The sequence below is a fragment of the Monodelphis domestica genome, chromosome 5 (genome assembly GCF_027887165.1).
Source record: "Monodelphis domestica isolate mMonDom1 chromosome 5, mMonDom1.pri, whole genome shotgun sequence".
Taxonomy (NCBI): Eukaryota; Metazoa; Chordata; class Mammalia; order Didelphimorphia; family Didelphidae; genus Monodelphis; species Monodelphis domestica.
This window is the reverse complement of record NC_077231.1, coordinates 45454843-45480023: the sequence shown is the minus strand read 5'-3', so window position 1 is coordinate 45480023 and position 25181 is coordinate 45454843. Positions and strand designations below refer to the sequence as shown.

The 25181-nt window shown below is 37.6% G+C and overlaps 1 protein-coding gene across 7 annotated transcripts in view; it reads right to left on the bottom strand.

Moving 5' to 3' along the window:
- Nucleotides 1-21746, bottom strand: part of CPSF6 (cleavage and polyadenylation specific factor 6) — a 34900-nt gene extending 13154 nt beyond the window's left edge. Inside the window, exons 1-8 of one of the 7 annotated variants that reach the window (XM_007502880.3) lie at nucleotides 21489-21640; nucleotides 14896-15036; nucleotides 12783-12992; nucleotides 7908-8011; nucleotides 3622-3767; nucleotides 2489-2662; nucleotides 2252-2362; nucleotides 1326-1830 (exon numbers count right to left, since the gene is read on the bottom strand). In XM_007502880.3, the coding sequence (XP_007502942.1) occupies nucleotides 1326-1830; nucleotides 2252-2362; nucleotides 2489-2662; nucleotides 3622-3767; nucleotides 7908-8011; nucleotides 12783-12992; nucleotides 14896-14901 (1256 nt within the window). In that variant the 5' untranslated portion in view covers nucleotides 14902-15036; nucleotides 21489-21640. Of the gene's footprint in view, nucleotides 1-1325; nucleotides 1831-2251; nucleotides 2363-2488; nucleotides 2663-3621; nucleotides 3768-7907; nucleotides 8012-12782; nucleotides 12993-14895; nucleotides 15037-21488 lie in introns of all 7 variants that reach the window. The other 6 variants (XM_007502878.3, XM_007502877.3, XM_007502879.3 and 3 more) reach the window with 6 other exon arrangements.
- Between the last annotated feature and the right edge of the window lie 3435 nt (nucleotides 21747-25181).

Genomic DNA, 25181 nt, shown 5'->3' with positions numbered 1-25181 from the left:
TCAGTTCAGATCCCTTTCAGGGTAACCACAACATAGAGCATTCTAAAAGTGGCACACATTCAGACGTGACTGAGAGAAGCAGAAAAAGGTAGAACTCATTTTAGTTGTCATTAAACGTGATGAAAAAAAAACAATGAAAGTGTTAGTTCCATTTGTTAAATATCAAGATATTAAATAGTTGGCATTATTTAACCATGCTCTAAAAATGTAGTCTAACCAGGGGAATAAGTGGCAGAAGGAAGGAGCTGACAAGGAAAGGCTGCAAACACAGTGATCCCTGCTGTTTCCTTATCCATGAGAGAAGTATGAGCTGAGTTTTAATTACTTGTTCAGCACTACACAGACCCAATAATGCAAAGATAGACCTTGAATCAAGGTCCACGTGATGCTTTTAACTTATAAATAAAGAAGTTTTCCAATTATCTGATTAAATAATCAGACTTTTACATGACAATAAAAATCTCTCCAGCAAAATAATCTGTACCCTTCCAAAATTGTCTAATGTTATAGTAGTACAAGAGAAATGGCAAGCAAAGAAATATTTATCAAACCAAAGGCCCTTTCCTGCTGTTAGATACAAAGAAGCTTCCAAAGAGAGACCATTTTGAAATAAATAGTTACTTAATTAGCATACAGATTATACCAAATCCTTTGCTAATTTATGAATTGAGAAAAAATACAATGTACTTGAAACAGATAAGCAAATATATAAATTGATTTAAAAGCCAACAAATGCATAAACATAGAAGTAATAAATGAATGTATATTCACTTATCAAGATGAGGTAAACCAAAAATTATGAACAGAATGAAGTGGTCACAGACTAAAGAAGATGGAAAGGGACCTCTTTTAAGACCACCTAGGATCTGTGATGGGGAACCTTTTAGTGACTGAGTGCCCAAACTGTAAGCCCAGACAGGGGAGGGAGGAAGTGTTCCCATTGGGCTGCTGGGCAGAGGAAACAGCCCCTTCTAGCATCTGTGCCATAGGTTCACCAATATAGAGGCTAATTCCTTCATTGTAACATCCCAGTTGAGGCCCGATTAGTCAGTAACATGTAGGACCAAGCCCTGCAGCCCTAAGGCGTCTTCTCTTCCACATGCATCAGTACCTTCTTACAAACAGAGGTGGTGGCAACAATACCAAAATGTTAAGAAAATGAACCATCTGAGGCAAAAAGATTGTGGTTAAAGATGTTTTTACAAAAGCAGCTCATGAAGCAGTTTCTGTTTAAAATTAGATAAAAACCCAGAAGTGGCCACTACAACACTTTCCCACAGAGAATAAAGCCCACTGCTATTTTATTCGCCTCTTTCCTAACTTACCTTCCAGGGGGCCCATAGTCACCTCTATCATACGGGGGAGGTCGGCCATATGGGTCTGTGGGTGGTGGACCCCGACTGTCTGATGTTGGCATGCCACTGTTGGTTGGTGGGGGAAAGAAAGCTGGGTTCACGTGTGGAGCTGGTGGGGGGGCACCTGGAGGTGGTCCAGGAAGATGTGGAGGAGGAGCAAGTGTAAGGGGTGGCCCAAGAGGGCCAGGTGGGCGAGGTGGAAAAGGGCCTGGAGGTGGAGGCGGTCCCTGCTGTGGAGGTGGAGGACCAGGAGGGGGGCCGTAGCCTGGCACTGGAGGTGGAGGACCAGGAGGAAGCGGACCCAATGGAGGCTGCCCAAAAGGCTGTCCTGGAAAAAGAACTGGTGGTGGAGGGCGATCACCTCGATTAGGAGGCCCAGCTAATGGAGGAGGAAGAACCTGACCAGGAGGTGGAGGGCCTGGTGGGCCGGGAGGGCCTGGAGGACCTAGGGGTGGACGTGGTGGAGTTTGTCCAGCTACAGGATAAAGGAGAGAGAGAAAAAAATTCAATAATAAGACACTTCTCACTATCACGCCAAGATTATCCCTCTTAACATATAACCCAAAACTTAAATCCTATATTAACTATGAAGGCAAAGCACATTTGCATAAACTTAAAAATTTTTAAATTTAGTTTAGAGATGTTATTCAAATAAATGAAAACTTTTACTAAAAGGATTATAATACTCAAGAGTGTTTTCTTTAAAAGTCTACCTTTCAGTGTATATACACTTCTTACAGTGAAATCACCCACCTTAAATTCTATTCTGATGCCAAGCTAGAAAGTGAAACGAGGAAAAATGGTCTTGAAAGGATTTTTTTTAAAGAGGTAAGAAAATAAGACGGATGTAAATATTCTATATATAAAGTCAAGCAAGTTTGGAGAAAAATAAAGACCTTTTAGGCCAAAAATGGGTATTTCCTCTATGCTGTGCCCCATATGCCATGGAATCCTAGTTTCCAGGAACAAAGGCCGAGTTCCTTTAACAAGATGCTTGATCAAATTTCCTGGATTCCAAAAATAGCATAACAAGGAGAGTAAGTCACATTAATAATGCATAACTTGAAAAAGAGAGAAAAGGAAGAGGTATTGGGAAGTCAAGTTTATCCATGGTAATTTGAGAAAATTTTTACCTGGGAAAGGTGGGGGTGGCCCTCCTGGTCCAGCTGGTCCAGGAAATCTGTCCCCACCTGGAACAGCCCCTGGAAAACGGCCCCGTCCTCTACCACCTTGTGGAAATGCTGCACGTGAACTGCCTCCTGGAGGGCCAGCTTTACCTTCCCCAGACATTTGTCCTGACTGTGTAGCTGCAAATATCCAAATACTCATAAATAGCATTTATTAAATCAGTTCACTGAAGTGTAATGACTGTTGTCAGGGGCAAATTCTCCCCCTCCCCATCTTCATTCATAATATACTTAAACTCGTAGATGCCTTGGGCCTGTGCAAATTGCGTGGAAGTGTTGTTTAGGTAGGTGCTCATATCCATGTGATTTCTTAAAGTCTCAGAATCCAGGTTTTAAGGTACATCCAATGAGGAAATGCAAAACCTACTTTCAAAATACCAAGTATTCTGCAGCAGCCAAAAATTTCAGTTGTACAAACCACTCAATTTTATAAAAAGTTCTACAACATAAGCGTTTCTAAAAAAAGTGATAAGACATTTAAATTTTTTTCTATTTCTGTTAGCTATATATTTAGCTATCATGACTCCCCAATTAGATCAGGTTCACTGAGTGTAAAATATGCCAAATCTTCATTTTACCATGTGTAACAGTAGTAGTGATAGATCAATAAATATTGACTAAAAAGATTAACTTAAACCATTTTAAATATTAAATTGACCATGTACTGCAGTTGCTCATGCTTCAAGTATACAAAAGACAGTTTCAGAGTCAAATCTTTGTACAAATAAAGAACACAAATCATCCCCTTTCTACCACTTAAAACAATGAGCATGACAGGATTCTGTGACTGCATAATATCTGCCTATGGGTGCAGCGATGCCAATTCCTGTGATGAGGACTAACAAGATTTCAAGAAGAAAAGACCATACTAATTAGCAGTACTAACAAAGAGTGATGGGGTCATTAATTGACTAAAACCATCCTGAAGAACACACAAATTTTGCTTCCAGGTTTCCCACTGACAACCTAAGTATTAAAAGGATTTTCACAACATTACCTTAAAGGAATACGAAACAGTTTTTTAAAAGAACTTTTTTGGTTGGGGGGGAGGGGGGATGAGGAGGGAGAGTTGTGCTTACTTTTCCTGGACTGCATTTCAAATTGACTCAGGAACTGCTTATTACACGGAGTCACAACAGGATTCTGACCATGTAGTTCCCTTTTAGGCAACAGATCCATTAACTTTTTTGAGGATGCTTCAGATCCAACCCCAACAAGGGCAAACCTAAAAAAAGAAAAAAAAAGAAAAAATGGAGGCAGGAGGAAAGAGAAAGAAGAAAGGAATTAGAAAGTGGTCAAGCTCAAGATTACAAGAGGGGAATTCTTCTGAATGCTTTTAATTAATCATCATTATGGAGCTAGGCAAGATTTTAGAGATTATCTAGTACAACATGTTCTTTCTCAAGATGAGGAAATGGAGGCCCAAAAAAAGTGAAGCAGAATGATTGTCCAAGGTCATACAGCTGCAAGTGATGAAGTCAGGAATCCAGCCCAGGTCCTCTGACTCCAGCACTCCTTCCCAGCACACTACAATAGAAAAGAGCAGACTGACTCTGAAGTGAGAAAATCTGGGTTCCAATCCTGCCTCTAATAATTACTACTGCTATTATTACTATTTTAACACAAGAGCCTTACCCTTCCCTTGTGAATAAAAATTAAGGGGATGGCCCAGATGATCCCTTCTGGCTCTAGATCTATGATCCTTTTCATACTTCCTCTCTTCACTTACAATGTCAAGTATTAAATATCTAAAATGAAGTTCTAAAATTAAGTTTATGGCTATTATAGTATATTGAGGATGCAGTCACAAACCAAAAATGAGAAAAGCAAAATAGATCATAGTTTCTATTATATCACTGCTCCTTTTTAGGCATCAATCTACCACACAACACAGTAAGGAATATCAATAAGAAGCTGAACCAACTTCCAGGCTTTTCCACTATCATTAAGAAATTATTTGAATTGAGTAACTACTGCTCAAAGGTACTATCACCATCCACAAGTCAAATGCATGGACATTCTTTTTTAGTCACCAAGTACCAATATTTCTAAGCATTGTTTTTAGTCAATTCTTTTAGTTGCATTTGTCTAACAGAAACAAGAACTAAAAAATGCTAACACAATTTTATTTTTCAGGTGAAACTAGAATTTAAGCATTTAACAAACTGCATAATCTCGATTCCAAGACCATTTACTTAATTCCAATGGCATTTACTTCTAGACCCCCTCCCCTCTTCTACCACAAAGGTACTTTAGTATTTAGTAGCTTGCCAAATGTTACTAAAGAATAATGCTCTTTAGCCTGGAATTCATTCTCCACTAGCATAACTTTCAAAAACTCAAATTTAACAATACTACCACAACAAGGCAATAGGCCTTTAGTGGAAGTTGTCCAGATTAGCAAAACAGTAGCTCATTCATAGTGTTTTCTAGCTTACAAAGTTTACTTCATAGACAACTACTCCATCAGATGGTATCTCCATTTTAATTAAGATAAAATTGAGAACTGGATAAGAATTAACCAATAGTAAGTTGAGCCTGGTATTCAAACCCAGATCAAATGCTCTTTCTACTAGAGTACTCTGATTCCCAAATAGAAGTCATTTCACTGTACATGAAATAAAAATCTATTGCTAAGAACAAATTTCTCTTTCTCCTACTACTAGTAAGAAATTATAGCACTTTGTGATATGGATCAGAAGATGTCACCAAGTCATCTCCTACAGTATTAGAAAGTTGCTTAGTACAACAATACACAAACCACTGTGTCAAAAGAAGGAACCTGAAAACCCAGGTCTTTCTCTAGTTTCAAAGTCAGCTCTCTGTTACACCAAGCTACATTATCACTTTGCAAAAAGCTCCTTACAAAGTATAAGTTTACATGTAAATCCTGTTTTCTCACAGTTTATAAGTTAATCATTTACATTCAGAAAAGTGAAATAAAACAAAATTTTATTACATTTTAAAATATTTTGTACTCAAGATGAATTGGTTTTCTAGCATTTTTTTCTTGTTATTTTTACATGAATTATTCAAAAACACAGTAATCTATAATGAGATAGCAAGTATAAGAGAATAAATAATTCCCTGAGAATAAGAACTAAAACCCTAACTTTTGTATTTGTATTCTCAGCACTTAGTACATGAGAGATACTTAATAAAGGCTCATATGGTTTTGTTTAACAAATTAGCAAAAGGACTGAATCATAGTGACATAATAAGTAACAATAAGGGTCTATACCAGAGTGGCACTGAGAAGAGAAAGAATTGATACGAAACAGATCTGAAAGCATAAGGTAAAAAAAGAAACAAAGAGAAGACAAGAGTGCCAAGAAATATGGAGATTCCAAGGAGATGAAGGCCAAGACCAGATAATTAATTTAGATGAATGAGCAATGGAAACAAAAAGCCTGATTAAGGAGGTAGGAGGAACAGGAGCATATCTCTGAAGTTAGAGAAAGAAATTTAACAGGACGGGATGGCCAAGAGTGTCAAAAAATTGCAGAGACCAAGAAGGAGATGGACTAAAAAAAGCCACAGAATTTGACAAGTAGATCACTGATAACTGGTTTTACTAGAAGAGAAAACGAACTTCAAGAGTTTGTCCAAGAGTAGGCAGCGATGAAGTATTAAGCTGTATAAGGTTAAGAAGAGATGGAAGCATAGTTGTTTGGGCTAGAAAAATATAAGGAAGTTCTTTCTTATAGACTTTTGAGTGTGAAAGAGAGTGAGAGTGTGTGCACATGTTTATTCTTATTTGTAACTACCTGAAACATATTTAAAGAATTGAACACTTCGTATTTACTAGTTTCTACTTGAGGGCAACAAACTTCTGTTAAATAATATTCATACAACTCCCCAAAGACCTTAGCTCTGAACTCAAAAGCCATCTTTTGGAATCCAACAAGGGAAAAAATAATAAATCAAGAAAAGCTTGTTTAGAAAAGATTGACTACATGGTTTTTATAAGAACAAGTAACAATGTAAGCTTCTTAAGAGCAGGGACTGTTACATTTTTTGGTTTTACATCCCAACTCCTCACAGAATGGCTGGCACATAATGCTTGTTAAATAATCTAAAGAGAAGTATTAAAGGGGGAAAAAAAGAATCATTTTACATTAAAAAATGCAATCAATATACCAAAAAAAGGACAGATGAGGAGAGACAGATCAATACATAAGGTATGAGAAAGAAAAGATACATCACTGAATGGCTCACATTTACTATATAATTAAAAGACTATGAGAACAGGGAGTAATAGGAGTACCTAACATTTGCAATTCTTTTCATATGTAATTCTTATTGTGATTAGATATCATAAAAATGAAATACATTGTGTTTATACAAACATGTTCTATTTTCTATTTCAATAATAATTTCATAGAAAGATTTTACCATGTAACTTAAATGTCATAAGGAGACAGACCAAAGGACTCAAAAAGCAAGTGAGTCAGCAAATGACTTACTTGCCAAATAGAAGAGAAATAGTTAACAAAAGCAACTACAGATTAGAATATAATTTAATTTGTAAAATCTTACAAAGAAAGATGGACAATTATGAGCTATATCAACTAATTTAATAGACAAGTAGTGAAGGGTAATACCAATTTAAAGTAAACCTGCTAAGATATTCAACTATGTAAAGTCATTCCAAGGACATTTAAGAATAAGGGGGGGGGGGGGTGAGAAAATGGGAAAAGATCTGCAAAGAAAAAATTTCAACAGGCTGCTTTCTCCTTCATATTAGAACCACACTACACTTGTAACATTACAGTCCTTGAGATGCTCAGATGAAGTAGGAATGACCCTAGAAGACAAACCAAACCAAAAGAGCAGCCATATTAAATCAAGTACATTTACAGGAGACCCTTGATGGAGATGACAATTTGTGAGGATGTTGAGAGGCCAAAATATAAGGTATCTGAAGAAAGGAAATAAACTACAGGAATGGAAAAAGTCTTGGACGTTATTAATGTTAGCATGATGTGGGGAGTGGGAGTTGGGGAGTGTAGAGAATAACTATAAACCCCTACAGTTTCCTCTCCCACCTGCAGAAAATTCGTTAAGAGAGTCATCTACACAAGAATCGAGGGCTTTCTAGATAGTCATTAATAGAGAACAAGAAGGCTTTTCATAAGAGATATCCAAGACATTTTTACCATTTCACAATTAACAAAGATAAATAGAAAACAAAAGTTCCTTGAGGGCAGCCCATTTCTTTATATTTCTGGTACATAAATGACACAATAAATATTCCTTGATGAATGACAATAATGCATTGTTCTGTTAATATGAATCAGTATTAAGAATGAAATGAAATGTCACTAATACTACAGTAAGAAAAAGTTAGAACAAAAACTCTTACCCCTTTGATTGGCCATTAGCACGGTTTTCAAAAAACTTTATCTCCAAAATATCATTTACCCCCAAAGAATGGACTGCTTCAGTTAAATCTTCATCAGTTGTCCACTGCAAGACATTACATTTAAAATTTAGTCATAAAAATATATTCAAGGTCTCGCTCTTGTTGCAAACAGTAGCTTTATGTACAAATAAAATCTAAACATTTAAACTAAATACTATTCTTTTACCACATGAAATGGTTTCTCTTCACACAATTTACAAATACAACAAAATTAGTGACTAGAGGACAAGAAATGTTAAAAGCACAATTTTTGTGGAATAACATGCTCCAAATTACATACCAAATAAATTAACAAAATGATATTACTGTTAAGAATGAGGTATGTTAAATATATTAGTTATGTGGTGCAAACAATAAAGAATATAAATGATTGGGAGTAGTACAATTTGTATACATCCTTTTCCCTCATTGGTTAAAATATCGATCCTATAAAGTTTCCCCTTGCCCCCAAAGCCTAGGCTTTGAGTACCATCCTAGAGATAGGTCAAACATTTTCTGAGGGCCATCCCAGCTAAGACCAGAGAGATTCTACACTAATAAAAAATAAAATAAATTTTTTGTCCATAGAAACTTGTGAAACAAAAATATTCAAGATATCCCCATTTCTATGCAGTTAACAGTAGATTATTTAATAAAAATTAAAAATTAAAAACTAAGAATGAGTTTTCAGAAAGTCAACATTAACTGAGACTCTATATATGAAATCCAAATATTAAAATTGCTTTCAAAATGGGAAGTACCGAATTACTTACTAATCTTGACAATCTTGTTAAAAATAAAGACAAAAAGTAGAATGAAAAGATTGCTCAAGGGTTCTTTTTGTAGAGGCAACTAAAGAATGAGGCTTTTACTATGTATCCAAATAAGTATCATTTCACGAAACACTAGGATCACTACAGAGCTAACTGTAGCTTACAAATCATAAGAGGAGCATCATGAATCATCATGAAAAATTCCAAAAGGTCCTCAAAAATTTTATGAACATATACTTTTGATACCTGGTGATTCTGATACAAAGGCAAGAACAGGGAAGATGAAAATTGCAGGAGACAGGACCAAGGAACAAAAAGTAATAGCAAATGTTAAGTCACATGGAAGTCTCATGTCTATATAACATATATGCCCTTTTCAAGAGTCTGAGTAATAGGCACTGAATAACACAAAACCTAAAACAGGAAATAAGTGATTAACAACGGAGGGATCATTCCAAATTGGCTATCTATATTTTGCTGTTGTCATTTCAGTGATCGAATTCTCCAGCTCATTTTACAGATGAGGAAACTGAGGCAACTGGTTAAATCACTTGCCTAGGATCACACAATTATGAAGGACCTGAGGCCAGCTTTGAACTTCGGAAGATGAGACTTCCTGATTTCAGAGCCAGCAAACTAGTACCACCTAACTGCTCTGGCTATCTGTATATCCAGATGATTAACTTGTTAAGATTAAAGATTAAAATTTAGTGTAAATGCAAAAAGATATGTCATATAATAATTTTTTTTAAAAAATTCCAAACTGATGGTAAATAAGCTGAGACTAAAAAATCCAAAAATGGAGAACCAATATTGACCCAACTATCATTATTTCCTATAAGAAATTTAATCCATGTTTAATGAATCACAACAGTGAGATCAAAAGCCTAGAAAGTTACTCAGTCCACTAACAAGTTATCTCTTTAAATATATGTCCCACCTTTTTTTTGGAGCGGTTAAAAAACTATAGGTGTAAAATACTAATTATATGTATGCAGTCATACGTATGCAGAAGAATCAACTGATTTTATTGAGCTGTTTTCCCTCTTAAATTATTTATCTTTGTCACAAGACTCAATGGCTTGGGGGAATATTCAGAAATGAATATAAAGAAAAGGTGAAAAGACATCAATAAAATTTTATCACACCATGTCCAGCCTTAACAAGGAAAGAGAGAATGGCAGTCAGTTGTAAACATCAATTTAGAACAATCTCTTTTATAAAATCTTTTGGAGGAGAATAACAGAAGAATATATAAGCAGTAACACTTCATAAAACAGTAAGTGTAAAAAGAAAAGATTTTATAGCAAGTTTCATGAGCCCCAAATCAATCATTCCAAAAGTAATTAAGGATAGAACTGATGAAAGATGGAAAGGATCTGTCACAATTCCTATAAGAAATTTCTTATTCTATTAATAGCAATGGAAATACCACATTTGGATTCCATTATAATCTTTGGAGAAATAAGAGATACAATTCAAGAAAGTAAAAAAAAATGGCAAGAGAAGCTAGACCTTGAATGATCAGAAGAAATAGAAAACAGAAGTGGCACAATTTTGATGACAAAAAGATAAAATCTCAAAATACCTTCAATTTTGGAAGGCTGAACAACTTGGGAATGAGACAATTACTATCACCTCCAAAACACAACCCTGAGGATATTAATGACTCATAACTCCTATAACTACTTTCTCTTGTCTTTAGGAGAATCCAACCATTTTAAAAGTAGGGGAAAGTAGGAGAAGGAAACAGGCAGGCTTTTGCAAACTAAGTCTATAAGCAGATCACATTTTTTAAAATCACTCAAATAAAGTAACTAGGGGTAAAATATTTAAGTTACTTGTTTTTTTACTTTAAAAAAGTATTTGATTTGTAACATAATATTTTTTGAAAAACCCAACAGATATAATCATCTGATTATAATTACAAAGCACAAGATCAAACAGATATTTACCACTCTTAAATGGAATGTAAGTCTTATAGGTGCTCTTCTAAGGGGACACTGGTAAAGACTACATATATCCTACATAGAGTCTCAAAACTTTAATGAGAACCAAAATCACTCCAGAGTTTGTCCTATCTATGCTGGAAGAAAACTAAATCCAGACAGCCATAGGCAACACAGATGACAATTGGGGTCCAAAACTAAACAGGAAGTAGAAAACAGGGAAAACAACTACAACACTCAGTAACATATTAAATAACCCTCAATTTTTCCTCAAAGTATTAATCTCTTAATTTTTAATGCTTATATTTTTCCAGTAATGTTAAGAATCACAGAATAAATACTACCACCTCAGAAGAATCAAAATTGTAGGGCTCCCAAAGAAGAAATAAAATTCAAAGTGGGAATAGGCAAGAACATACTACCACTGATAAATACACAAAGTTGAATAAAGTTTTTTAGAGAATTATAACTAGAGTTAGGCCAGTCATAAAAAAAAAAAGACTAATAATCTGAGTGAGGGGTGGGGCACACCAGTATTACCTACATAAACATAAGGCATCTAGGGGAAGGCCTTTACAGCACTGGATGGATCCCTTTGGTGGGCACAGACAGGAGTCACACAAAATGAGAAAGGAAGAGTTTGCTGCAATTTGAAACAATGGAGGGAGTACCTGCAGATCCACATGGCATTTCTAATTATCTTTTGTATTATTTATTCCTAAAATAAGAGTACTCAAAAGTATGGAAGGGAGGGAGAAGGAAGAGAATACATTGGGAGACTTGTATTTTTTAAGTTTGTTTTTTAAAATCCTTACCTTCTATCTTATCAATTTTAAGCAATCAAGGTTAAATGACTGCTCTAAGACCATACTACCAGAAAGCATCTAGGCCTGGTCCTCTATCCACTGTGCTACCTAGTTGCCCCAAGTCTTGTGTTCTAATCCTAATGGCTCCCACTGACTATCCCTGGGCAAAACACTCAACTTGTGTGGATCAGTTTTTTCTTCAGTTAAATAAAATGATTTGTCTAGATCAGTGATAGCAAACCTTTTAGAGATCAAGTGCCCAAATTGCAACCCTCACAGAGTGAGCCCCACCCCACCCAAGACAGGAAAGGGAGGAAACGTTCCCATTGGGCTGCTGGGTAGAGGGGTGGGTCATGTGAGAAATGTCCTCAAGCTCATGTGGAGAAAGGGAGGGGAGCAGCTCCTTTAGCATTCATGTCATAGGTTCACCAACCTTTTCAGTTCTAAAGTTCCCTGATTATAAATTTCCAGACATCATAAAGCTTAATTTGTAAAACTTCTTATTTAAAAAGCACATCAAAACAATTTGGTTTATTAATGAAAATGTTTTTTGAAACAAATGAGCTATCATGAAACTTCTTATATTTAAAACAAGCACAAGTAAATCTGAATGGATAAAAACAAAATCATTTTTAAGAAAGTTTTTTAGAAACACTCCAATAAAACATTTTTAAATAAGAGATCTAATAGATTACCTTTAGCTAAATTTCATAATATACAAATACACTTTAGAAAATAAACTGTAGCTTTATTATTTAAACATGTCCCCTCCAAACTGATTTATCAGAATCCAAAGAACATCCAAACTTGGCAGCAAAATTTGGCACTAGAGTGTGTACAATCACAAAATTGTATACACACAATACAATATTCCTACTCAATGTGAATTGGAAAATGAGACAGTCCATCAGCCTTATTAGTATCATCCTCTTTTCCCTTTGTTTGAAATCCTGGTTTAAGACATGAAATGGCTTTTTCAGAGAAGTGTTTGGGGTAAATCAGAGAAATATGAGAGGAGCAAAATCATAAATGCTGAATCTTTTAATTGTTTAAATAAAAAAAACACCACATATGCAGAACTCCCTTTAGCTGAAGTCACTCCTCTGACTCAGGCTTAATTATCACAAATTGGTGGGGTCTTAAGTGTACGCAGTTTTTTATCATGTACAGTGATAAAAACCTTTACCCCACTCTTAAGAATTAAAAACAGAGGAAAAAATATTTATGTAATCTCACATTTGTATTTTTAAACAACTAAGAAATTTCAAAAAAATTTAATATAAATTCAGAAGCATACCAGGCACTTACCCATGTAAGATTTCCAATGTACAATGCAATTCTCTTTCCAGTATAGGTATAGACAACATTTGGTGCTGATCCTTTACCTACATCATCGCCAACAGAAGGTGGGAGAGCATCCATGTAATCCCGGTCTTCTGGGGCATCTCCATTATTTGCAGATGGAGAGATGACATCATCATACAAATCTATCTGATCATGCCCACCGTATTCAGCTTCCTGAGATACAGAAACAATGCTCTAGATTACATAATACTCAGAATACTACTAAAGGTTAAAATACAAGGACATTGAACTTTTTTTTTTACTCTCACAGAAGATAGTCAAGGATCCAAACTTCTCAGTACAAATGTTACCTCAACTTTATGGAATAGATGCATTCATGAAAGATGCCTGTAAAGCAAAGTTCTGTATAATGAATCTTATTTTTCCCATTGACATATCACAAAATTGCAGTAATGTCCCTCTGGAAAAATTTAACATGAAGACAATAAAATAAAAAAATAAAATTTTGGTATGATTGTAGTCTTAAAAGTCTTAACACATGGATACAAAACAGATACACTATTTTAATAGTTGAAATAATACACTGAAAGGGAAAACCCAACAGCTATAACCTCATACACAACACTTAGACCCAGAAATAACAGCTTTTTTCAAATCTTCCCTAATGTTCTAATTAATCTCCTTTAGCTGCTCAGATCCGGTCTTCTAGCTCTTTATGAAAGCTACCATTTTTTAAAAAATGAATATACCCATTTGGGACAAAGGGAAGAGAAGAGGAAAAATAGGAAAAGAAATTATTTTAAAAGTAGTAGTAAATGAAAAAAATTGGGAAAAACAACAGATGAAATAGGATTCTGTTACAATTACCACAGGTTAAACATGGTTATGCTCAAGTACAATGTTATAAATGTGCAGCTGTAAATCTTATTCCCAATCAATAGAGAATTGATCTCTCTCTGAAGTGGCAAGAGAAGATTTGTGAACATAGACTATAGAAGTGGAATAAGACCACAGAATAGGTTACTTAGTGGGTACCTATAGTTCATCAGCCAAACTTAGGAAAGAGATTAGGAAAAAAAAGAGTCTCAGAGATGAAAGAAAATCAGTCTAGTCTTGCTCATTCATTTTTTCCCCAAGTGAAGAAAGGTAATTTTTTTTTTTTAGTAATGAAAATCATGGGGAAAGGGAGAACATGTTCACAAAGGAGGAAAATAAAGGAAAATAATGCCACCAATAATTCTATAATTGAAAGAGATCTGCTTTGTTAACAATTAGTACTCACTATAAGTAATCTGCCTCATAAAAGTATCATAAACACTCATTTTTCCTCACCCATTTTTTCTTCTAAGATGCTAGAGTCTATGTGTTTTTGTGGCAGTCAGATGCATCTAAGATATCAAGAAATTAGAGGAGATTCAAGATAAATGCTAAACAAGCGAGCTATGAACATCTGAAGACAGCTAACTTTCTCACTATTCTCCTTCAGTCAAAATTACTCTGAGAAATACACACGAAGACATAGTTACTAGGTTCAAGAATATTAAGTTACATGGAAAACTCAGAGAAAATCTTTTAGTACAATAGTAGCCAGATCAACAAAACACTGCTACCATGATGGGTCACCAAAAACATGGAAATGATTATAAGATTTTATCTAATAGAGGAATGCATTTATATGCATAGCAAAATTTCAAGTTAATCTTTATGTTAAATGTTCTGAATCACTTAACTGATCTATAAATAGGAATTTTACATATTGAGTTTCAGTATTTATGGGGCATACCTAAAAATCCCTAATAAGGGTACTCTGAGTGCAATGGCATCCAGAGAATAAAAATGTTGAAACTAAGACCACGAACCATAGATTGATGCTTCAATTTTATTGTCTGTACAATAGCATAAGCAAAAACAGATCACCCCTTAAAAATCTAGACTTCTCCTATGCTGATACTTGTAAATAAACAGAATAACATACTCATATTTAATCCATAATAATAGCAAAATGTGTGGGAATTTTTTTTTTTGGAGTTTCAGCATGAGCTGAAGCTTCCCATTTTGTAGTTGGAACACAAAGGTTCCACACATGAAACAGGAAAAAGGGGTCACAAGCTCGAACCTTCATTTTCAGATCATAAGGGGTTGAGGGCACTTTAAACTCTCTTGCAATCCGGCTCTTAACAGCAAGTAGAATTATTATTATTCAAAAGAAGTTGTGTCCCCATCCTCCTCTGCAGAAAGTATAACCACAACATAGGGTCTAAGGAAAGTAAAAAAAAGAATGCAATGGTTAATAGCAGGGGTAAAAATAAAGGTATTTATGTTAACACTTTCACTTACAAAAAAATTGATTGACATTCCAAGCCACTTCTTTTTTGTAAGTAATCAAATGTCTATGAAAATAGTAAATGAGTAAACAGCAATTTGTAAACAAAACCACATTCTACACTAACCTGGTATTTCACAATACACTTACTATTTTTGTCCATCCTTGAATTTCTATGTTGATACCAACCCATCCTTCCATATTGAAATGGTTCTACCAATACTAGGATCAGCCATTTTGTCTGGTAGCTGGACTGTTTTCCAATTGGTTGAAGCATGATGCTAATGAGACCATGGTCCTGGGTTTGATCTCCATGTAGCTAGAGCTTCATTTGTTCCAAAGCCATAGACTGTACTCCTAGCCATGGCCAGCCGTTTCACAAATGTATGCCATTGGGATTCGGTGAGATAATATGGATGAATCAGAACAAATTTATCACCATTACTGGAAAAGAACTCAAAGCACATGCCCTACAATAGTATCAACAGTTTCAGTCTTAAGGCCAGCCCATACCACCTACCCAAACATCCACAATATTCAACTTTCTATTACCACCTGGATGAATGTTGTTTTAGAGAAGCTTATGCTTAAACTAAAAAACCTGTAAACTCATTTAGGGACACAGGAGCCCTAAAACTTATTTTGAAAATAACACAAAAGGTTTTCAAATAAAAAGCGACAATTCTACTCTTCAAAAGGGCTTATTTCAAATGGTTAATGGTTTATTAATGATAAATTTATTAATTGTGAGGTTCACAAATGAGCAAATATCACCTTTTCCTTTTCTCTAATAAAGGTTTCAGAAAATAAAATGGTGGCCCATCTTAAAATTTTTTTTGCATCACTGAAAATGGACATTGAAGCAAACTATAAATTTAAGCTTTAATTATATATTTTCATTGCTAGTAAAGCATCAAGTCCATTTTTCTAACTTTTTTTTCATTCTTGATCATCCTAACGTATAGAAACTAGAGAATGTATTAAAGCAGTGCAATCACTGACAAGACATCTATACACACTGCAAGATCTAACAAGATTTGTTCCAGTGTTGACAGAGCTATACCTAAAGCAAAGTTAGGGAAAACCCCATAAAAAAAAATATAAAATATCACAAACAAGATTCTATGGGCTATTGTTTTTATGTACAGTTCATCCATGCCAGTCAGTAAAAAGAAAAATTTATACATATAAAGAGACAAAGTAGGGCTTTTGAGTCATTCCTGACACTTTAATATGGCCCAACACTGTTCTTAATGGTCCTGTCATTCTTGTTAATGAAAACTCTTCTATTTTTCTTATCTTTCATTTGGCATCCCATTAAGGCAAAAGTCCAAAGGCTCGAAGGGCATACGAGTTTTTTGATAGAATTAAGTAGCCCTCAATTAAAAAAATTAGTTCATAAAGAAAATCAGGGTATTCTAAAGTAAAAGAATTTAATAATCTAGTCACTTGATTAGATATCTACAACAGAATAAAAAACATTTATGTAGCTTACATTTATACCACATTTTATAGTTAAAATCAAGTCGTACCGAATTCTCTTTGGATCCTCACAACAATCCTGAGGTTTGCAAGAGATGAAAAGACCAGGATCAAAGAGATTCAATGATTTGTCCAAATAAATGGTTAAGCCAAAACTTGAACCCCAAGCATCTTCATAGTACAGTGCTCTTCCACTACACTATAATACACTGTCCTTAACCCAACAGAGCACATGTGATAGCATGGATAATTTAAAATATCCAGTAAAAAAAAATTCATTTGTATTTGGCTTTGGAATACCAAATGACTTTTACAGCATTTACCTTCTCAACCATGCTCTGATTAGATGCTAAAATTCTTTTACAACCCATGCAAACCTACCAACTTGATGTCAAGAGAGCCTGTTATCAATTAGTCACAAAAAAACTAGATAAATTACTGCTAATAGACAACTATGAAAGAAAATAAGTAAATGAACAAGAATGAATCACAAACAAATTTGGTGTATAAGCTTTCCTAGATAGTTTAATACACAAGACAGGTAACATTGCCATTTTTAAGTGGAAACCATCGTCTTGTGCCTTCTAGGAACTTAAGCTCAGCAAGAATAAGTCTATCTCATTTAATAAAAATAATAAGAGCAAGTAATTTAAAGACCATAATGGTTTAAACATATAATGGAAAACTTTCTTCGTTAGCTATACAAATAACACAATGCTATAGAGAAGATGTAAAGATTCAAAATAGTTCCAGATTATAAAAGTGACAAAGCACTAAGCTAGTTTCACCTTAGAGCCTCTCAATACTTGACTTGTGAAGTCAAGATCCAGGTTCAAATTCTACTTCAGACATTTAGGATGTGTCCATCTCTCTGTGCATCAGTCTCCTGGATTGTGAAATGAGGACGTTGAACTCTGATCTCCACGGTTTTTTTAGACTATATAACCTTGTGACTATATTCTTCACATCAAGATGTCTACTTTGCTATGTTAACAACCAGGCTTGATTTTTATGTAGTTTTGAGGCAAAAGAGAGAAAAAAAATGCATCACGATGCTCAATGATCAAATTTTAAACAAGGATAAATCCTGCCATGGACTCAAACTGCTTCAGCAGTTAAGAGTATAGACGGTAGAGCTGTTCTTCCTTAACCTAAACACAAAAAGTATGTGATTGTGGGGTGGGATGCAATAGCATTACAGAGGGGAAAAGCCCAAATTTGATGGAATCTAGGGACCTCCAACTAAAAACATCAAGAATACCCACACACAAAACAGCAGTCCCTTGGCCATTTCCCTCCCACATCTTCAACTCATCTGGTTAATAAAGGAATTCATTCCCTTTATCATACCTACAGAGCACATAAACTGATAAGATATCATATAGCTTGACTTCAAATATGTGCTTGATTATTCCTTTTTAAAAATATATATATTCACTTAAATTTTAAAAACATAGAGCATGAATTGCATAGGAAATACTGAATTATTTCTCTTTATATTCAAACACCATATGCTTTAAAAGTGACAATTCTATAATTATAGAAAGCAGGTTTTAAAAAAAGCAAATATCCAGAATTTTTAAAAGTTGTCATTTAAGCAAACTACAAACAAAAAGGGTCATCTCATTTCATCAATTTGAATATCTAAAGATAACATCAGTAAAAGTCATTTGAATGTAGGCTACCTAGAAGATAGTAAAAGAAAAAGTGAATCAAAAAAATTATATATATATATATTTTTTTCATATATATATATGACTGTAAAAGTTAATGTAATCCATGAAATTTCCCTCAGTCTGGCTGCAGGAAGCCAATGAACATAACTAGAGCAACAACAGGTATTATAAAGGAAATATCCCTCCAGGATCATGTCTGCAACAGTTTTTTGAAGTATTTCTGAGAAGTGAAGAAAACTGAAAAAAGACTTGGCCACTAAATGGTGCCCCAAGTAAGACTCCTCTGGGAAGAAGGAGCTCAAAGCCAAGGGCAGAAACTCCTGTAAGGAAAAGTGAATAAAGATTATATTCATCCTGGGCTCTAGTTGTAAAGCATATTCAGGACTCAGAAAATACATAGTATTGCCCTCTTTTGGATAAAATTGTTTACTACCAATAATTGTGTATCTAAAATCTTTTAAAAAGCTTTGATATTAGCCCATTGTGATACCTCAAACAGATGTAGTCTTGCTAATAGTTTAATGACACTTGGTTATAATTTTTAAGCACAATAGGCTTGTAATATAAACACTGTAAATATTAAAAAATACAAATATGCATGTATAAAGCATTTGTGGATCCTAAAAAAAGCTCTAGCATTCTATTTCTATGTGGTACTCCAATGTCACGTGCTTAAGAGTTTAAAGAAGCTAGTGGCATCACTTTAAGTACAAAAACTTTAAAAAAAATATTACAAATATTTACACTAAAAAGATTAAGAACCTCTGAATTAAGATTTTAAAAAAAATTTTAAGCTTTGATAATGTTTTTTCATGGTACTCAAATGCTATATTCTTATTGATGATTTAAAGACATTTAATTGGCATAACCTTTGAGGGTAACTTGCCATAGTATCATTAGCCCTATTTAAAAATATTACATATGTGTACATATAAAAGAATTAGAGGATTCAAAAACAAAGGCTTTAGCACCCTATTTTTTGCAGTACTAGAATGATATAGTTTTATTACTAGTTTAAAGACACTTTCCTGGTATGAATTCTTGAACATGATGAGTTGGCAATGCAATCACAAATATTTAAAATATTTTTGTCACCTTAAGATATTTTAACTATTTACTGGTTAATGCTTAAAACATTTTTTTTGAACTTAAAAAGAACAGGAAAATGTTGTGGTTTTGTTTTTCCTAGAGCACTACAAGGTACACAAAAAATAAGTGAATTTTTAAGGGAAAACAAATCTGGTTTGTGCCAACAACAGCTAACTGGATAAAAATCGGCAAACTGGGACATGTGTAAGTTTTAAAACGTTCTCCCAGGGACAGGATAAAAATCATCAGATTTGAAATTTCTGTGGATTTTGGCCTTAAAAAAAATAACAACCCCCTCCCATATTATTGAACAAAATATATCCACCTTCTGGTTTCTTCCAATTTCAATTAAAATCCCAAGAAACCCTTCTTTAAAAAGTACAAACAAAAAACCTAATCCTCTTCCCCAAAATGTGCTGTGGAACAAAACCCATCATCCAATTCCTGGCTTCTTACTAATGTCAACTAAAATCCCACCTTCTCCAAGCAATTTTTTCTTAAAAAAAAAAAAAAAATCCACTCCCCCCTACATGCTATTGAGCAAAACTATTGAGAAAACATTGTCCAAGGCTTCCAAATTTCAACTAAAATCCCACCTTCCAAAAGAAGCCTTTCTTTAAAAAAAAAAAAAACTCATCTCCCCAAAGTGTTACTGAACAAAACACATTCATTCATCCACCTCCTGGCTTCTTCCAAATTTTGAGTAAAATTCCATTTTCTACAAGAAATCTCTCCAGGTCCTCCCTTCTTGCTAGGACCTTCCCTGGGTCTTCCCCGTACAGTCTGAACCTGTTTGCACAAAGTTGTTCGAAGGATGTCCGCCATTCAGAAGGCAAGCTCCTTGCGGGCAGGGGCTGGCTTTTTGTTCCTTTTGGGGTTGAGTAACTCCGTCAAAAAGCTTTTAGTAAACCAGAGACTAGAGGCGAAGGGCCGGCCCTCCCTTCCCCTCCCCCCCCCGGAACTCCCAGTCGAAGCCCTGAGATGCACGGATGCAACCCCCGACCCCCACCCCCAGCCATCCAAAGCCCGAGCTACCACACTCACCCCCGGGGCATCCTCCCACCTCCCCGATCCAATAGCGAGGGCAGACGTTTTGCAAAAGAATGCCCATCCCTCCGAATCAGAACCTCAGTTCTTCCAGAGGGGGAGACTCGGGGCTGGGGAGATTGGGAGCCTCCTCGAGGGCAGGCACCATTCTTCCTTACCCCACCTCCTTTTTAAGGCCTTTCTTTGTATTCCCCCAATGCTTTGCCCACAATGCCCGTGAGTTCCGGAAAAGTGTTAAATAAACGCGTCAAGAGGTAAAATAAATGATGGTTTTTTTTTTTCATTAAACGCGTCTTGCCGCGGCCTCCTCGCACGCACCGGGGTCCTTAGCGAAGTTGGGACGGGCGACCTCCCCAAGCCAGCTGGCCCGGACCGAACGGCATCAATGGCCGCGGTGCATTCAGATAAACGATTGGAGATGGCCATTTCATGGCGAATCCCAAAGATTGGGCCGCCGGCCCTTTTGTCACTCGGCGTCTCATAGGCGCGCTCGGTCCTCCAGGCGTGAAGAAGGCATTCCGGCCCGAGGCCCGGCCAGGCCCCAGCAGGGCCTCGGGCCTGGGGAGGCGGCGCCGGCGGACGGACCCGTGGCCCAAGCAGCAGGCGGGGTCCGGGAAGAGCGAGGCGCGAGAGGGGCACAAAGGGCCGCGAAACGGAGGCTTCCATGAGGCGCGGGGAGACAGGGAGGGGGCGCCGAGGCGGGGCGGGAGCGACGCGGAGCGGGCCCCTCCTCAAGGCCGGGCCGGACCGGGCCGGGCTGGGCAAGAGGGCGGGACCCGGCCGTCCTGCCCCCGCCCCTGGCGCACATGAGGCCCAGCCCCGCCGCCGCCGCCGCCGCTGCTCCGGGCCTACGCCGAGGCGGGAAGCCCGGGGCCCCGGGCGTCGCCCACAAAGGGAAAGCGGGGAAGGAGGAGCCGGAGCCGAGCAAGCCTAGAGGGCGACGGGGAAGAAGGGAAGAGAGAGTGGGACAGAAAAGCCGGGGGCGGAGGCCCCCCAAGCAGGCCAAGATGCAGGCCCCGGCCCAGCCGGCCTGCACGCAGCCCGCTCCAGCCGCGCGGGCCTCCGGGGGGAGGGGGGGAGGGCCGCCCGTACCTGGTTGAACTCCTCGCCCACATCCGCGTAAATGTCTATATGATCCACACCGTCCGCCATTTTCCCTCGGCTGCCGCTGCCGCCGCCGCCGCGGCCACCTCCAGCAGCTCGGTCCGCAGCAGCAGCAGCAGCGGATCTAGCGAAGGGGGGAGGGGGGACCCATTGCGTCACTTCCGAGGCTGGAGACGGAAGGGGGGGGCGCTATGGGCGGCGGGAGCTGCAGCCGTGGAGGCGCCCTGCGCGCGGGCCAGGGCCGCGTCTGCAAGGAGCAGGAGGCGGGGAGGGGCGGAGCGGGGAGGGGCGGGGGCTTTTATAACCTCTTCCCCCTTTCAATGTGGCGCGCTTCAGGCCCAGCCACTGCTTTGGGTCTCGGGTGGCCAGAGAAAAAGAAGACACATCGACACGTGGCACAGCCGTCGTTTGCAAATTGTTTTTGCTATCTAGAGATGAATGTTTACGTTTATAATTCGGGAATCCGGGAGCAGGTTTCTCCATTTCTCTCCTAGTACTATGCCCGCCGCAGTCGGCGCAACTCCAGATAAAAGAAAGTGGCTCGAGCATTTGCATGCATGCTGCATTTCGCTTTGCATCCTGCTCGCCTAGCCTACGCCGCGATTTCCTGAGAGCACGAGGGCCCCAGTCTTCACCCCCTCCCCCATTCTGCCTCCTCCGTTACACTAGGTGTAAACAATTGGGTGTTCCACCCCCACGATTTGCTGCGAGCACGACCCCCCAGTTCCCACCCTCTTCTCCCATTCTGCCCCCTCCTTTACAATAGGTGTAAACAATTAGCTGTTACATGGGGGATGGGGGAGACCCCGTACACAGGTTAAAGTAAAAGTGCTTTAAAAAAAACAAACCTGCCAGTTCTTGAGTACTGCTCACAGCTTCCAATTCTATAAACCTTCATGTCTAGGGACCTTCTTTTTTTCTGTCTCTAATTATGTTCCCTCAAAGGATTGCTTTCCATCCGCTATTCCTCCAGGAAGGTGAAATCTAGCAAGAAGCTTTGGAGAAGAGGAAAATCATTTAGGAATTCATTTGGACTGAAAAATCCACCAAGGACTTATTACAGTATTTGCTATTGCAGTAGTCTAGGGTTGAGAGACACTCAGCAAAGAAAGATAAAAGGGGAGTGAAAATTTGAAAAGATATAATCAATGTTTATGATGTAATACATATCTATAATCGTTGGAAATGTGGAGAAAGAGAAAGGAATGAAATACGTAGTTGTAAGGATTCAAATTGATGATAATACTACTCTACATGATTTCCTAAAGCTAGAAATTAACCTCGATTTCCTCCAAATTTTGTCCTCTCTGTGAAAAGGATTGAGCGTTCAGAAGACTCATGAGATCCTACAAGAATCCTAGGAAAGGCTATTCGAAATGATCCTAGTCTCTAGCTCATTATGATCATGACTAATTCAGATTTCAGTAGGAGAGTTAATTGTCCCAAACCGGTGTGCGGTGTTCTTTCGTCCATTGGGCTCCTAATACTGTTAGAGTACGAGTATGTATATTTCAGTCTCATTGATTTCCTCCCCATCCTGGCAGATTGTAATTCATCCATGTTCTCTCCCTTTTGAAGTAAATCTTCCATAAGGGGAATCTACCGGCAGGTAATGGTTTTTGTTTTTTATTTATTTTTTTAATTTTCTATCTGTGCTGTTCAAACAATGAGTCTGATCTTCATTCTATGACCAACCCAGCTCATGGCTCCATTTGCCAGATGTTAACTTTTATGCCCCTTCTTCCCAAGGCAGCATGATCCATGAGGACCAAACACTGTCATCAGAGTAGGACCTGGGTACAAATCTTGCCTCCAACATGGAGATCCTTTTTTAATGTCATTTAAAGTCTTATTGCTTCATGCTCTTCAGGTTAGTTGGAAGGCACCTAGGTGGCTCTGTGGATGGAGCACCAGGCTAGGAGATGAGAAAACCTGGGTTCAAATCTGGCCTGTGATATCTCCTAGCTATGTGACCTTGAGCAAATTATTTAAACCCCATTACCTAGTCCTTCCAGCTCTTCTGCCTTGGAATTGATATTTATACTGTTGACTGGGGAAAAAACAGAGAACTATTAAATAGTCAAAATCCCTTTGTAATCCAGGGCAAAAGGGTTCAGCGCTCCGAGGCCTCCATAACAGAGATACCAGGATTAAACTCCGGCTCTGGTCACTGACCCCTGGAAGTGCCACCGTGCTAGATGGACTCCAGGGAACAAAAGAAGTTGGGGAACCTCTATACCATTTGGGGAGTCCAGGGGCAGGGAAAGATGACTGACATCACTATAGCTACAAAGAAAATGGGAGTGTTCAAACTACACTGACAGGATACAATCAAGCTTGGGAAAGGACTCAGAGCTAGAGGCTAGGATGTAAGAGAAGGGCCTGCTTACAATGGACACTAAAGGATGGTTCCTGCCCAGGTGTGGATCTTCTTGGGAAAGGTTCTGATACAATTGGGGAGACAACCTAAAATTAAGAGGGGCCTTAGCATATACTTATCTCACCCAACTGGATTCCCTTCCCCCCCTCCCACTCAGTCTGAAATTGCCAACCTGGGATTCCCTTCAAAAAAACTGTGGACCCCTTCTCAAAAGAATGACCCAAAGAAATGCTAAATTCCAATAAGAAGTTAGAGGGAAAAAATTATATAGATATAGATATTCAACATGGACTCTAGGAATCCCAAACTTGTGGCCTAGTGGGATCTGATGAACCCCAAGTTTCATAGGTTAGAGACCCCAAAGTTTGTACTTGTTCCCTGTTCCCAAGGGAATCTACCCTGAAGGAATCCCAGGCTGGTAATTTCTGAGTGAGTGGGAATGACAATCCTAAGCATATGCTAAGGATCCTTTGTAAGTAGCCCCTTCTCTTACCCTAGGCTCTAGCTATTATGATTCCTTTCCCAAGCTTGATTGTATCCTGTCAGTGTAGTTTGAACACTCCCATTTCCTTTGTAGCCATAGTGATGTCAAACATCTTTCCCTGCCCCTGGACTCCCCAAATGGTATAGTGGTTTCCCAAATTCTTTTGTTCTTGGAGTCCTCATCTAGCATTGTGGCACTCCCAGGGATAATATCCCCAGAGTCCAGGGTTTATACCCTAAAAAAGTTGTGGCACCAAACTCTGAGTAAAGAATTAAACACTGGACTTATCCCTATCCTGATTAAAGACTTGATTTTTCTGACTATTTAATAGTTCTGTGTTATTTCCAAGTTAAATATATATATATATATATAATTCTTATATATATAATTTTTTCATTTTTACATATATATATATATATTTTTTTTCCCTATCCAAGATCACAAACCCCCAGAAACTGACCTGCCAACTCACTGGGGATGTGTTTATTAAGAACCTTCATGTATAAGGACAGAATCCTGGAGGACAAACATAGATGCTTTAATTTTTTTTTGAATTCTGAATTTGAAAAACACTGAAAAAAAGGAGAACATTTCTATATATGATCCATCAACAAGCATGTATTCTCAAGGAGCTTACATCATAACAGATCAGGCAACAGGCACATAACTCTATAAATGGGAGGGAATCCCCAAAGCAAAGACAATTGTACCAGGAATAGGGAACTAAAAAAGGTCTCTTGAAGGAAGCAGAATTTGAGCCATGTCTGGAAGGAAGCAAATGAAATAAGGAGGTAAAGTGGAGATAGAGCATTCCAGG